Raw genomic sequence first — 15815 nt, 5'->3', positions numbered from 1 at the left:
AAGATCAAAGACGAATATAGCAAAACAATTAGGGTTCCTAGTTTTGCTACGGAACCCTAAAATAACTTTGAAATTTTAAATCTGATTTACTTATGAGCGCTTCCATAAAATCGGTAAGCCCTAAATATTAAAAGTTGTTTGTTTAAACTGTTAAACCATAAAATTAACCCCTTCGATATTATCTGCACAATGGGATCAAGACCCCTTGCCTGCGCCCCGCCATTACTGGTATTTGCACATTTAATACGATAAATTACCCTCTGCCCCTTATAGGATTAAGTTATAAAGAATATAAAAAATGGAGTACCTTAATAATTTTCCGAGCGAAGAGAAGGTCTCCGTTTCAGTTTGGGCAAAAAATCTTTCGTAAGTCCGTGTTCTCCGATTTTGAGGTTGGTACTACAGTTATTAACAAGATCGCTTTCAAATACATCAGAACTAATTAGATTATGCATAAGTATTAAGTGCTTGTTCATTCATTTGACCAAAATGCATGCAAAAAGTTCCACTCCGTCATATTTTTGGGGACAAAAACCAGACAACGCAAATAATTTTGACCCAGGTAAGTACCAAAATTGTTTGTACAAAAACAGATCTAATGTTACTACTTAATCTAACACAGCTTCCTAGTGTTTATCTTTTACGGTTTTCTGATTTCTCCATACTGTAAGTAGTTACCTACTTAGATAGGTATAACATATAAAAAACCGGACAAGTGCGAGTCGGACTCGCCCACCGAGGATCCGTACAAATTTGAGTTATTATTTATTTTGATAGGTATATTTTTTTACAAATTCTTATTTTGAGATTTTTTCCCTAAGGTACTTGTAGTGTAAAAAGATATATGTAACTTGCCAAATTTCATAGTTCTAGGTCAACGGGAAGTACCCTATGAATTTTGATTCCCTTGAGTGTCAAAATATACGTTTTTTGCGACATAAACGGCCGTATCTTTTTTTACGTTTACTTAGAAGTTTGATTTTTTCACAGCTTCATTTATTTATTTTATTATTTTTATTTTAAGGAAGGAAAACATTGTACCTATATAATGGCTGTATTTATAATTAGTATAATTTAATCTATATGTACCTACTTAATTTCAGCAATAATTGTTTCTTTCAGCAATGATTTATACCAATTTAATTTACTGCCGACGATTATAATCTCATTTCACCACCCTTAGCTCTTAGTATAATTATTTATATGGGCTTGTTAACATCACGCATCGAGGTAAGATTAATTAAGCAACTGCTGATAGCCAACGTCATCAGCCTGTCTAGTTTAACTAGTTTGGTTACATTTTCTACAGAATATTTTAAACCTTATCATGTTTTAAATAAGGTGCAAATCTACCGGCAGCGAGTAGAATAATCAAAAGGGCCACGTCAGCTGTGCATGTGGCGCCATTGGAGTGCGTGAGAGCAGGGGCCGTGGATATCGATATTTACTTTATCTCCATTTCTGTCACTCATATAGGTAGAGATGGCGATAGACGTTCTTCGATGTTTATGGTAGCTCCAGTTGCTCCTCAGGCGTGTTATTCAGAAGTTCTCATTTTGTCCAATCCGTTATCATATAATCCGATATACATGCTGTGATTGTAAGTGGGGGATTAATAGAAAATGTGCCCTTTTTGTATGTTAATACTAGTATGTAAATTGTATCTTCAGGGGCCCATTTCTCGAACGGTATTAAAATAATATTATTAGTCCATGAACTGCCAAATGGTATGGGTTACCATGGCAACACACTAATAATATTAGACTAATACCAAATACCGTTCGGTTTGAGGAATGGGCCCCTGTTGGTGATCCTAATAAACAAATATAGTCACGTGACTTCTGTCCTTCCGATATTTTTTTTTCACCTCAGCAGCTCGAACAAGCCTACTTTCGTCACTCCAGGGAGTGAAACAATGTAGCTTTTTAATTTAGTGAAGGCCATGAACTTCATACTTTTATTACATTTTTTTTTATGGTACGGTACGGTACGGTGCGGTACGGTCCGGTCCGGTCTGGTTCGGTCCGGTCCAGTCCGGTCCGGTACGGTCCGGTCTCGTATCGTATCGTATCTTATCGTACATATTATAATACTTTTTATTTCTGTTTATTCTGTGTAATTCGAAATACATTTTAACCTTTAATATGTTCTCACTACTGAGGTGAAAAATTATGTGTGCAACACGAGAGCAAAGTTATTTTACATCTCGTGTTTTTGAGTCTCTCGCTACGCTCAAGATTCTACCTTAGAATCACTCGCTTCGCTCGTGATTCAATTATAGAATCTTTCGCTTTCTCGGGACTCAAAATAAACACTCGCAAGAAAAACCAACTTTCCTCTCTTGTTGCACAAATAACTATTGTTTGCGTTTGTCGATTATTATATTATCGCAAAAAATACGAAATTTATGATATGCGGTCACTAGCACCGGTCTGCCTTTTTCCAAGAGCCATCCAAACTTACTTACATCTTACATGTCACTGATTGACCACGTCGGACGATAAATTTTGTTTGTACTACTACAAGATTCATTTATTATACAAAGATGTAGTGCATAACTGCTTGCAATCGTATTTTCACGGAAACGCACGAACGTGATATGCTATTTCAGTCAGGCTCAGTACAAAAAGTACTGAGGTTGACTTAAGTAGCATGACAAATACGAACGTTTCCGAGAAAATACGATGAAAAAAAAACAATTATGCACTACAAAGAGAATATAACCAGCGCTACCATGCACTACCTCAAGACAATTTCGGTCTTCGAATTTGACACCTAAACGAGATGGCGCTGCTGTATGCTGTACAGCTCCGTACCAAGGGCCTGACACTCTTTGATAGAGAAAGATAATCTTATTACGATTCCTATAAGAGGAAAGAGAAAATAGCTATGCTTTGTCCGTATCACCGACCGGGTGGCATCATAGGTAGGAGGCGATGGCGAAATACCGAAATTTATAAGAGTGAAAGAGAAAAAATCCTATGCTGCCCATATATGAATATTCTTTATCTTACCCCCGGTCGCTCGGTGGTGCGTCTATAACTACTTGTATATACTATGTCTATGCTGTAACATGCTGTACATTATGCTGTAACTTTGATTGTAAATATTGTAATGGCTCCTCTACACGATGGCCCAGCGTAGGCCAGTCCAAGGGGTACATTTATGCGTAAGAGGGAGCAAGTGATATTGCTATCTCATTCCACCGCATAGCTGCGTCCCTTAGACTGGCCTACGCTGGGCCATCGTGTAGAGGAGCCCTAAAAGTTGACGTTTGACAATTCAGTGACCACAAAACATGGCACTGTACAGCACGATCGCTTTCAGCTGTCAAACTAGTAGACCGTGAGTCAGGCGCAAATTTCGTCAGACATCGCCTCCCGGGCGAAAACTCGTATAGCGATTAACGGCTATGTATGATGAACCCTCGTGAATGGCAGCCACCGTAACACGGTCTTTTCACCGCGATACAACAGGCTGACGACTTGTTTTATTAACAATAGCATCTAAACTATCATCTGACAAAGTATCAAACGGGAGGCGATGACGCCGATGACTGAAAATATTTTTTTTTACATGTTCATGTGACCAGCTGACGGTCTTTCCACAGCGATACAATCGGCTGACGATTTTGTTTATTCACAATAGCATCTAAACTATCATCTGACAAAGTATCAAGCGGGAGGTGATGAATAAAAAAAATATAGACTTTTATTTATTCCTCATCCCACCAACGGAGCGGCAGCTGACGTTCACGAGGGTTCATCATACATAGCCGTTAACCACTATACGAGTTTTCGCCCAGGAGGCGATTGGTCATGGAAATCTGTCCCTGGCCTGGCGGAGGGGAACTGTGTTTTCTTAGATTTTACCTGTCACAAACAATAAGTCTTTGATTATTGCTTGTGTCTTATAATATCGTGGTTTTTAAGCTTTGCTGTATTGGGCATGGTCTTGGTAGCTCAGTGGTGTCAGCATGGTTCCATTTTTATCGCCGGTCACTTTCGCACTTACATACGTGTTAGAACGTGACAGGTGATAAAAATGCGACTGTGCTACGGCCGCAGATGGCAGAACACTGTACTATAGTAGCCGCAATATAAACTGGCGACTAAAGTTATAATGCCATCTCTTTCACTCTTGGTAGGTCTTATCAAAGGTAAAGGAAGTAGCATTATGACCTCAGTCGCCAGTTGGTATTGCGGTAACTATTGATCCAGTGGTCGTGGGTTCAAGTCCCACCCAAGACAGTGAATTTTAACACTTAATTTATTTCGAAGCTTAATAGCATCGTTTGCAGACATTTCTGCTTGATACAAAATTAATCGTTGTATTTATTTGATCGATCTCTCTGTGGTTGCTCCCTCATGATTTGATCGATGGAGGCGCACTAAAATGGAAAATATTTCGTGTAAAGGAAAATAAAATGCGTCGTATAAAACTTAATATATTTCGAAATATTATGCTACAATTGTTATGTAAAAATAATACAATTGTTATTTTAATTATAATAAAATGAATAGTATTTACAACTTTAATCGTGCCTGCCGTGTTTTAAGTGTAGGAATAGGAAGTCCAAAACTGTAGTAACATGCATTAATAACTCCGTCATATAAAAGTGCAAATCTTATGTAAAGGTACAGACAAGTAATCTAATAAGCGTGCTATTATATTATGTCATAATTTGTTCATGGTGCATAACGCCAATTTAACCTTTTCGATGCCGTGTCAAACACAAAAGCTGTCACTCGGACGCCACGTCACCGAAGTGTCAAAACTGAAATTGAACTTTATGCACATACGCGTAGGTCTATGTTGCTCTGTGGTCTGTGACGGATTAATCCGTCTTTGGTGTTGGACCTGCGGTTCAGTTCAGTGGCGTCAAAAAGGTCAAGAGCCGCTAAAGACATGGCGCTATGCAAAAATGGGCTATAAGCCTCAATTAGTTAAAATCGTTTGACTTAATGTATTTGTAAGAATCAATTAAATATCTAATTGAGGCTTGTAAGATCAGAATGGTCAGTTAAGAACGTGGCTGTTATAGTATTTTTCAAACATCTTGGGTACGGTGACAGATGTCATCTCAATACAATTTTGTTTTAAGTTTAAAAATTGTATGAAGATGACATTATGTCACCGTATCCGCTAATTTATTTAAGGTTTTTTTTATTAATTGCGCACGGTCATTAAATTAGTTGTCTATAGTATAATAATAAAAGTATACTGAGATACATAGTAACAAGAACTATGCATAATTATGACATAACTATTTGCTACTTAACCATGGTATAATAAAACAAGGTACTCTCTTCCGAGACTCGCGAACCACGATGACGTAGGCTTGTGTCAATCATGTGGTTCGCGAGTCTCGGAAGAGAGTACCAGCGGAGTATATTATTATACCATGCTACTTAACGAATGAATTAAATGATATAAAAGTAAGCTACAATCATTCCGTAATAAATGCTGTTCACAATATCTTGCTTGTCTGAATAATATAAATTATAAATAGACACACCAGAGACCAGTAAACAAAAGATTGCTAATCTTCACATATGTTTCATTAATCCATACTAATATTCTAATCGCGAAAGTTTAAAACTAGGCAACGGATTTTGATGCGGTTTTTAGGGTTCCGTACCCAAAGGGTAAAAACGGGACCCTATTACTAAGACTCCGCTGTCCGTCTGTCTGTCACCAGGCTTTATCTCATCAACCGTGATAGGTAGACAGTTCAAATTTTCACAGATGATGTATTTCTGTTGCCGCTATAACAATAAATACTAAAAACAGAATAATATATCGCTCTCACAGAGCTCACGATCGTCGCTCTCACTAACCAGAAAAACCCAGTCGCCGAGGCCGAAACCGGCCTGGACAGGATGATGATGATGGGAAATACTAAAAAGTACGGAACCCTCGGTGGGCTAATCCGACTCGCACTTGGCCAGTTTTTTTTAATTGATAGAGTGATTCAAGAGGAAGGTTTATAAATATAATTTGTAAAGGTTTTGTGTAAATTAGTTGAACTATCCGTGCGAAGCTGGGTTGAAGGTTTGAATTCTATATTCAAACCTTGTAAACCTTGCACTTCACTAGACGGCGTTATAAGCAAGTGAACTCCTAGCGACATACAAAATATTTATGAAACGAATACCTATTTAAAACCATTAAAATATTTTTTACAAAAATTTATGCCACTGTGTAATGAATAGCAGTCTTTTTTTATTAATCTCTGGTCACATTCACAGATTAAGAAAGGACCTGTGCTAAATAGCCTTTTCATACAAACATAGTCCTCATTTTCCTCTCTGGATATCTTCTTCTTCTTCTTTTAAAATTATGGCTTCAGTCCAGTGGGACTATTTCGCCAGTGTCAAGGTATTAAGAGGTTTAAAAACGACAAAAATTGTACGGTTGTACAAGACGGTGTACGGTGATTTGTTAGCTCTTGTAAATCGATAGCTAGACTTTACAAGAAGCACGTGGACTACCGGCCGTTGACTCCAAGATGGTGGTTAAACGCGCTTCAAAATTAATTCTCCATTCACTGCACACTACCACATTAGTTTACTGTATAATAAGCTGTCGATATTACACTTTAAACAATATTAATGAGCAAAAAACAAAGTAATTAATCACGATGCTAACTATCAAGATGGCGCTCGAACCGGAAGTCCTCTGGATATTAACATGATTGAAAATATTTTGACACAATGAGGGCTAACGCGTATGAATTCGCCGCTAGGGGCGCTAGTGTAGATGGTGGTCTTTTCCATAGTTCGAAATGTCAAATGTCACTTCAATGACTGACAGCTGTTCATTAGTGTTTTGGACCACCATCAACAGAGGCGCCAACTGGTGAGCAAAAAAACGATAGCCCTCATTTGTTGTATAACAACTACAGGAATGCCCCTACGTTTGATATTTTTTCGAATTTTAAATTGGAGTTAGGGGCATTTAAAAATTTGCATAAAATCTGTTTTCTGCTCCTTATTTTTACAATAATCAAAAAATCGAAAAAAGTCAAACGTTAAAAACTCAAAGCTATGGTTAATATACATCAAATTATGTAAAAATATTTTCCATAATATCCAGAGGAAAATGGGGACTACGTTTGTATGGAGAAGCGGCCGTCCCCTTTCCTCTTAACTCTAAAATTTTACGTCGATTTTAATTTATTTAAAAACGAGTTAATACCAGGCTGATTTTTCTTAGTTTCCTGTTTCGGCTCAGACTTAGCTTTCTTAGTTTCTTTCTTTTCTGGTTTGGCCTTTTTCTTTTTCTCACTTTTAGGGCTCTGTTGCTCTCCTTCGGCTAATTTCTTCTTTTTAACTTTTTTCTTTTCTGGCTCCTGTGGCTCTGACGGTGGTTGTAATAAACTGTCAATTACTGCGTCATCCATGATCATAGACAATTTTCCGAAGTAATTCCATAGAGCATCGATGCATTTTTCCGGTTTGCCGCCATCTTTCGTTTCCCATATTAGACCATAGAGCCTGGGTTTGAGTTTTTCTGTTGGTTTTTTCATTTCGGACTCGAATTCGTCTTCTAGGTTTTTGAGCCGCGCCTTTTGCGTTTCGGGGGAAAGGGAAAGGACGTTGTCTTTGTCTTCTTCCTCGTCCATTGTGGCTTCCTGTAAAAGAAAGAATGCTGTTAAAAACTAATTTAAATAATATAGTTTGGCCCAGGACTGTCTCATTCCAAACATAGACAGAGATAATCATACCGGTCCTATTTAGTCATTGGTAGTTATTCTACCCATGGTGTTGGCAATCCCAGGATCAAATTTCTCTTTCATGCAAATTACTAACAAGGACTACTGTACCCGCATACTGTACTACAATTTTTTTAATTAAAGGAAAAAATTAAAAATTCACCGCTTTGGGTATATCTGGGTGAAGGTGTTATGGTAGTCATGGGTAAGACAACGAATTCAACATGGTAGTCGACTATACTTGGTCGTTCATTGGCAGTTACCATTTATACATAAACTGGATTGCCCAAAATTGACAAATCCTTCTTTCGTATATACTTATATAAGTTAAATAGAAATGGATGGAAAGTGAGTCTAAAAAAGCAGACTCGGGGCTCCGAAGAGTCCGAAGCAGTATACGAAGATTCTAGTATAAAGGATAGATAGATCGTCACAAACTGCTCTCTAAGTTGTCGCGTAGGTAAGGTATGAATCTAGTTTATAATACTCTGACCCCTGCCGTGAGGGAAAAAAAGGCATTCTGGGCTTCAGACATTTTGACACCATGACGCGTCTCGCTGCAGTGAAACCAACCTTTGTCACGGTTGTTATAGTGTGAATTTTCTCAAAAATATATTTAGGTCTCAGACCCTAATCTGTTAAACAAAAGCCTTTACAATGCATGTGCTCGAAAAGTGCGTTTCCTACGGAGCCATATCATGCGGAAAGTACTACTTTTCCGCACTAGTGCTTTTTGTTTTCAATTTTTTTTTACAGTACATATGGTGCTACTTTCTCGCACTAGTGCGGAAAAGAGCACTTTTCCGCACTAGTGCTTTTTGTTTTAATTTTTTTAATAATTAAACTTATTTGCCATTATATGTTTTTTTTTATTTACTCGCACAATGCATAGTAAAACATTGTATGATACACGTGCGTAAAGATGATTTCCGACGAGTGTATAAGGGAATACGAGTGTATAAAGGATACGAGTGTTGCATAAATAGCTATTGTTTCTTTTATGGAGAGGCGCTTTATGCGCGTGCCGAGCGCGCGCCAAAGCAGCAATGTCGTTAAAAAGCAACTATCGTGATAGTAATAAGGCTCAAAATGTAACAGCTTATTCTGAGATAACGAGTTTGGGTAATGAAGGACGATCGGTTGCCTGTGTGTAGCCTCAAAATACAGAGCTGCTACATACATTTGAACCATATAAATAGGACGGTAAAATTTCTTTTTAAACGAGTTTATTCCCGTTCAGTCAGTAGCAGTAGCATTGGTAACCGCTGAACAAAAGAAACAAAGGCTTTTGTTTAACAGATTAGGGTGTGAGGCGTAAAAATCATTTTAGAAAATTCATACTATAGCTGCCCTTTGCAATGCCTTTGTGAAGGACAGAGATGGGATCTTACCTCGTCGCTGAGATACCCGTGTGGCACGAACACCTCGTTGTCGACCTCGTAATCCACGCCACGCTGCCGTCGAGACTCGCCTTCTTGTTCCTCCTCCCAATCTAGAGAGAGATATCACATACCTCGTCGCTGAGATACCCGTGCGGCACGAACACCTCGTTGTCGACCTCGTAGTCGTCATCAGGCTCGTCGTCGTCGCCGGCCACGCTGCCGTCGAGACTGTTCCTCCTCCCAATCTAGAGAGAGATAGAACATACCTCGTCGCTGAGATACCCGTGCGGCACGAACACCTCGTTGTCGACCTCGTAGTCGTCATCAGGCTCGTCGTCGTCGCCGGCCACGCTGCCGTCGAGACTCTCGCCTCCTTGTTCCTCCTCCCAATCTAGAGAGAGATAGAACATACCTCGTCGCTGAGATACCCGTGCGGCACGAACACCTCGTTGTCGACCTCGTAATCGTCATCAGGCTCGTCATCGTCGCCGGCCACGCTGCCGTCGAGACTCTCACCTCCTTGTTCCTCCTCCCAATCTAGAGAGAGATAGCACATACCTCGTCGCTGAGATACCCGTGTGGCACGAACACCTCGTTGTCGACCTCGTAATCCACGCCATGCTGCCGTCGAGACTCTCGCCTCCTTGTTCCTCCTCCCAATCTAGAGAGAGATAGCACATACCTCGTCGCTGAGATACCCGTGCGGCACGAACACCTCGTTGTCGACCTCGTAATCCACGCCATGCTGCCGTCGAGACTCTCGCCTCCTTGTTCCTCCTCCCAATCTGGAGAGAGATAGAACATACCTCGTCGCTGAGATACCCGTGCGGCACGAACACCTCGTTGTCGACCTCGTAATCATCATCAGGCTCGTCGTCGTCGCCGGCCACGCTGCCGTCGAGACTGTTCCTCCTCCCAATCTAGAGAGAGATAGAACATACCTCGTCGCTGAGATACCCGTGCGGCACGAACACCTCGTTGTCGACCTCGTAATCATCATCAGGCTCGTCGTCGTCGCCGGCCACGCTGCCGTCGAGACTGTTCCTCCTCCCAATCTAGAGAGAGATAGAACATACCTCGTCGCTGAGATACCCGTGCGGCACGAACACCTCGTTGTCGACCTCGTAATCATCATCAGGCTCGTCGTCGTCGCCGGCCACGCTGCCGTCGAGACTCTCGCCTTCTTGTTCTTCTTCCCAATCTTCATCGCTGTCTACGTCGTAGTCGAGTTGTTTCTGGAATCAAGTGAAAAGGTGTTATTTTATTGGCAGAAACCAAGTCAAAATGGATAAATGTTCTTCCCATAAAGCCTATTAAGATATTTCAAGAACTTTCATAAGATTTCCTTTACATTGTGATATTTGGTTGATTGACTGAATTCATTGTACTCTAGTTTTTTTAACTTTTTTATTTACATACAAGATATATGAAGATATATAGTGGCACTACGTAAACGAAATTAATAACTAGCTTAAATCTAAAATAGGCCCTTGAGGCATTGTACCAAGGATGCTGGCGGCATTTCCTCGCTGTATCGCAATGCTGATACGTTGTCCGAGGAAGCCGCCAGCTCTTCGGTCACCAGTTACGTCAACCAGACGCTTCGCAATTTCTGTAGTTAATAATGTATCAAATATTGCATGCAAGTTCTTGAACGGTTTTTTATGCGTACAATGAAAATGATCCTTGTATTGAAACTGAGTCTTGCTGATGTCATCTGCATTAAAAAAATATTTATCATTTTGGTTGACTTTTAGGGACAACTTACGCATGAGCAAAATTTTGACCATGCTAAAATTTTGTTACAAAAAAATCTAATGGTTCCGAAGACATTTTTCCTCTGTCTTTAATAGTTTCGGATTTCCCAATACTGTCCCACTTAACCTTTTGAATGCCACGCCTATCGTTTGAGGCGTGTTATAGTGAACCTTATCGTCATGCTTGAAGGTTGATAGTGAGCTGAAGCCGCGCGCGTCAGTTGATGTCTTTGGCGGTCAAAGAGTTAAAAAAACCGGGACAAGTGCGAGTCGGACTCGCCCACCGAGGGTTCCGTACTTTTTAGTATTTGTTGTTATAGCGGCAACAGAAATACATCATCTGTGAAAATTTTAACTGTCTAGCTATCATACGGTTCATGAGATACAACCTGGTGACAGACAGACGGCCAGCGAAGTCTTAGTAATAGGGTCCTTACCCTTTGGGTACGGAACCCTAAAAAAACATACCTCTTATAACATTTGAAACTTTCGCGTTTTGAACACATAATTAAATCACATTTACAAACGGGTCTATCGCGAATTTATTTTGTTACCTTTATTTACCGACGTTTCGACACAGGTTTCACTGGTCGTGGTCGCGGCTAACTGACGTCCCAGCAAAATGTAACAAAATAACAAAAAACACAACAATAACAAAATAAATTCGCGATAGACCTGTTTGTAAATGTGATTTAACATACCTCTTGTCCGAAAGGTCTCCTAGCTGTGACGAAGGCGCTCTTCTTCCTCCAAGTGCCCCAATAAGGCGGTCTCTTATTCTCGTGGAAGCTGAACAGCTTTGGACGAAGCTTTTCTCTCGTAGCTTCCTCGCAAGCCAGTACTTCCTCAGCGCCCTCTATTGCCGGCAACTCGTCCTCTGAAAATAAAAATAGACTGTAATAGATTCTCATCATCTTCCTCGCGTTGTCCCGGCGTTCAACTGTCTAGCTATCACGGTTCATGAGATACAGCCTGGTGACAGACAGACAGACGGACAGACGTACGGACAGACGGACAGCGGAGTCTTAGTAATAGGGTCCCGTTTTTACCCTTTGGTTACAGAACCCTAAAAACCTAGAAAAATGTAAATGAGGCACTCACCAACAATCATAACATCATCATCTTCTTCTTTATCAGTCAGCGGCCAAGTCTTTCCGCTACGTCCTATTTTAACACCTTCCTTCTTCAAATTCTTCAAATAAAGATCCTTTTCAACCAACTTTTGATCACTTATTAACTTATCCATATCTATTTTCTGCATATCGGAGAGTTCCACTCGTATTAATGGAGCTAATCTCATATCAGCTTTTATAGTAAAACTTGATAGAATACTGTTCTGGCTAACTATAGCTTTAGGCTCTTTTTCCTTCTGTTTTGGTACAAAGAAGTTAACAAACGCCTCTGCCGCTTTTTTCTTCTTAAGTTCCTGTTCCTGTTTCTCAAGTTCTAGCGCTTCCTGTTTTTTGCGTTTTTCCTCGTCTCTGGCCTCCTTTTCTTTGCGTCTTTGTTCTTCTTTCTCTTCCCGCTCTTTTTTCTTTTGTTCTTCCTTTTCTTCTCTGAGTTCTGAAATTAAATTAATATGATTTAATTAAATAGCATAACAATTTGAGCGCTGGTCATGCCCGCAACCTGGAAACCAGGCCCACAGGAGGAAACCACAACCGCCCCTCTCTCGGTCGAAGCGCCGAATATTTGGCATGACATTTGAACATTCTGACTCACAATTATTATTAAAAACAAAGCACAACGTTTGCTAAGATATATTTTTTATGGAACAGAATAGAATAGAATATTTATGAATGAATGCAGTTAGTCAATCAAATCAGACCCATGATAAATAAAATAAAATAATTAATTATTTCAGAAGTTCAATTTCCATAATATATTAGTAACTTTTATTATAACTCTTAACCTATGTTAGTGACAATATCTATATAAAAGTAGAATATTTTGTAATCAACAAATGCTCAAAAAAGGGTCTTTGTATAGTCTAGTTTTTGGTTATTTTTATTGTGTAATTTTTCTTTTTAGGTAGGGGCAACAGATATTCGGTATTCGGCCGAATAGTGGGCAACATTTGGCCGAATACCGAATATTCAGCAAAGTGGCCGAATATTCGTGGCATCTAGTGCATTGCCGCGTTTAATATGGGAGATGTTCTTTTCTTGAAGGTTTAAAGGTAATATTGGTCCACACTTCATGCTTACACAGTCAAAACACTTACTCTTTTCTAGCTCCTTCTGTTTCTCTTTTTCTTCTTTTTCCTTTCGTTTCTGCTCCTCCTTTTCCTCTCGCTCCCTCTTCTTGGCATCATCCTTCTCCTGTCTCTGTCTAGCCTTTTCTTCCTTTTCCTCCTGTCGCTTCTTTTCACGCTCTTGCTTGTCTTTTTCACGCTCTTCCCGCTTCTTAGCTGATTCTAATTTCTTTTGCATCTGAAATACATGAAATGAAAATTTATTTTATACAACATCAACAATTTACTCCATGAACAATAAAAAAAACAGTTTTAATTATTATGAATATTATGATTCACTTTTATCACAGATGCTTTTGGGTTGTCTTAAAGATTATATTCACTGGATACATGGCAAGACAGAAGTGGAATGGACAATATGGACATAATGGCTATGTGTCACACAGAAATAACATTGGTAATAGGATTCCTCGAGGAGTTGGGCTGGCAGGACTTGCTCACCCAAAATAGGTGCTAAATGTCGAGTTGGCTACAATACAATACAACGTTAATTTAAGCCATATTGTATGCCAGGCAGATGTGCATCAGGAAGGCCCAAGAAGGCTTCAAAAGAGGGAAGGTGAAGACTAACTTACTTGCTTGGCTGGCGCTGACCCAAAATGAGTCTTGGCCTCCAACACAAGCGCACGCCACTTTGCCCGGTCCAGAGCGTGAGCGTGGTGAAGGTAATAAAATATGCGAGTATGACAAAAGTGCCTCGTGTTACATACCTCAATCATGAGGATACAACAAAAAGAAGTAAAACTGTTCATTAATTGTTCTTAAGGCTAAACCCAATGGCGGTTACACATTGTTTGATAATTAATAGACTAATGATTCCTAACAAGTGCGCATGACATCTTAGAGGTAGAGAGGAGTGCAAACAGTGACTGGAATGTAGTCATATTCTAGAAATATAATCATTAAATTAAACAAAACCCAGATTTTATTTTGTTCTGTTTTGTGTGTTTTATTTCTATAATCAGACCACCTCAATGACATCATCACCTTCCTCATGCTATCCTGGCATTTAGCCACGGCTCATGGGAGCCTGGGATCCGCTTGCCAACTAATCAAAAGCGACTGCCATCTGACCTTCCCACCCAGAGGGGACATTAGGCCTTAATAGGATTAGTCCGGTTTCCTCATGATGTTTTTTTCACCGAAAAGCGACTGGTTAATATCAAATGATGTATCATACATAAAGTGAACCCGCAACCTACGGATTGAAAGTCGCATGCTCTTACCGCTAGGCCACCAGTGCAGTGCAGCTCAATGACGCCATAACATAACAGTGAAATGAGAAAATCAGGTCAGTCAGTATAAAATTAGTATTGGTTGCAATGAGGCGCTATTTCCATACAGCTTAAATTTGAAATCAACCTTATTGACAAGCAACAATGTGGTACCTTTTGGTTGAAAATGTCACAAATGAAGAAGTTGGGCAACTAGGTATGAACTCAATATTACACATTAAATAAAATAGACATATTTAACACATGAACTAAATAAATTACTTGTTTTGGAGTTAAGTTGGCCGCCGGTGTGCTGGCAGACTCGCTAACTGAATCATTTAGGCTATTTGTGACAGATGAACTCCTACTGCTGCGTTTTGGGGTTGATGGGCTGGATACAGACTCATTCAACTTGGCCGGTAATGATGTGTTGGCCTTGTCTTTACCGTCCTTAGCTTTGCGGACAGGAGTCTTTGGAGCTGGTTCCGATTCATTTGATTTTTCTGTGTCTGTTTCAGACATTGATTTTCTTGTAGTTCTAGGAGTGACTGGAGCTGCTTCTTTGACTTCAGTGTTAATATCTGATTCTTTTTCTGTTTCATTTGGTTTTTGAACGTCAGTACAGTCATTTGAGTCCTCAAGTTCCACAACATCATTCAGATCATCATTAGAAGCTTTGTTGTTCGTCTCTATTTCAGTCTTTTTGGATTTAGGACTGGCCTTAGGAGATTTCTGCTCATTTCCAGTTTGCTCCTGGTTCTCAGTGTCTACGTCCATCATTTCAACATCGTCGGCATCTCCTTGTTCAGTTTCATTTTTGGTTTCAGTAGATTCAATCTGTTTTGATGTACTTTTCCTACTTTTACGTTTTTTAGGAGTCTTTGCTTTCTGTAACTTCTTTTTCCGAGCGGTATCGACGAGCTTAACGAACGGATTCATCACCTTAGCCTCCTTTTCCAGTTTCTGGTTGTCTTTACACTCGTCATCACTAATAACTACCAAGTCGTCAAGTTCGTTATTTTCCTTGCAGATCTTACCCTTAGGGGCTGGTTCGGTTCCATCGACAGAGAGCTTCCTCTTCCTCGTGGGAGGAGCTACCGGGGTTGAAGCATCTTCGCTAATAAGCTTGAAAGGCAAGCGAGCCTGTGTCAGTTTCTTTTTAGATGGTGTGATCTCCACATTCTCAACCGCTTTGTTCGTTTTCATAGCGCGGTATAGGAACTGATATCCCCTGCACAGTACGACGCACACTGCGCAGATATTATCAGAAATAACAGTAATTCAATCGGTATCAAACAATACTTTCAAGTTGTGATCATTTCAACACGATGAATGAAAACTGTTTGACAGATAGTCGCAAAACGCGGGAGTTCAGGAAATCAGGAAACGTTCTGATATCACACACAATATCACATTATTAATTGCGTATTCATGACACGTTATAATTAATATAGTTGGTAAAACCAAATTGTCAGTAAATAAGAACAAAAA

At 39.8% G+C, this 15815-nt stretch overlaps 1 protein-coding gene and 1 long non-coding RNA gene across 2 annotated transcripts in view; one reads left to right on the top strand and one right to left on the bottom strand.

Moving 5' to 3' along the window:
* LOC134748746 (uncharacterized) overlaps nt 1-15815 on the top strand; it is a 129684-nt gene that overhangs the window by 67331 nt on the left and 46538 nt on the right. The window lies entirely within an intron of this gene.
* On the bottom strand, nt 5361-15679 carry LOC134748740 (chromatin assembly factor 1 subunit A-like). Its single transcript, XM_063683516.1, has 6 exons — nt 14607-15679; nt 13081-13288; nt 11958-12419; nt 11558-11733; nt 10176-10334; nt 5361-7636 (listed from the first exon to the last, which is right to left on the bottom strand). The coding sequence occupies exons 1-6, from the start codon at nt 15528-15530 to the stop codon at nt 7163-7165; spliced, it is 2403 nt and encodes an 800-aa protein (XP_063539586.1). The 5' UTR covers nt 15531-15679; the 3' UTR covers nt 5361-7162.

Source organism: Cydia strobilella, chromosome 17 (assembly GCF_947568885.1).
Source record: "Cydia strobilella chromosome 17, ilCydStro3.1, whole genome shotgun sequence".
Taxonomy (NCBI): domain Eukaryota; kingdom Metazoa; phylum Arthropoda; class Insecta; order Lepidoptera; family Tortricidae; genus Cydia; species Cydia strobilella.
Note: the sequence above shows the minus strand (reverse complement) of the source record. Positions and strands in the feature narration are given on the sequence as shown.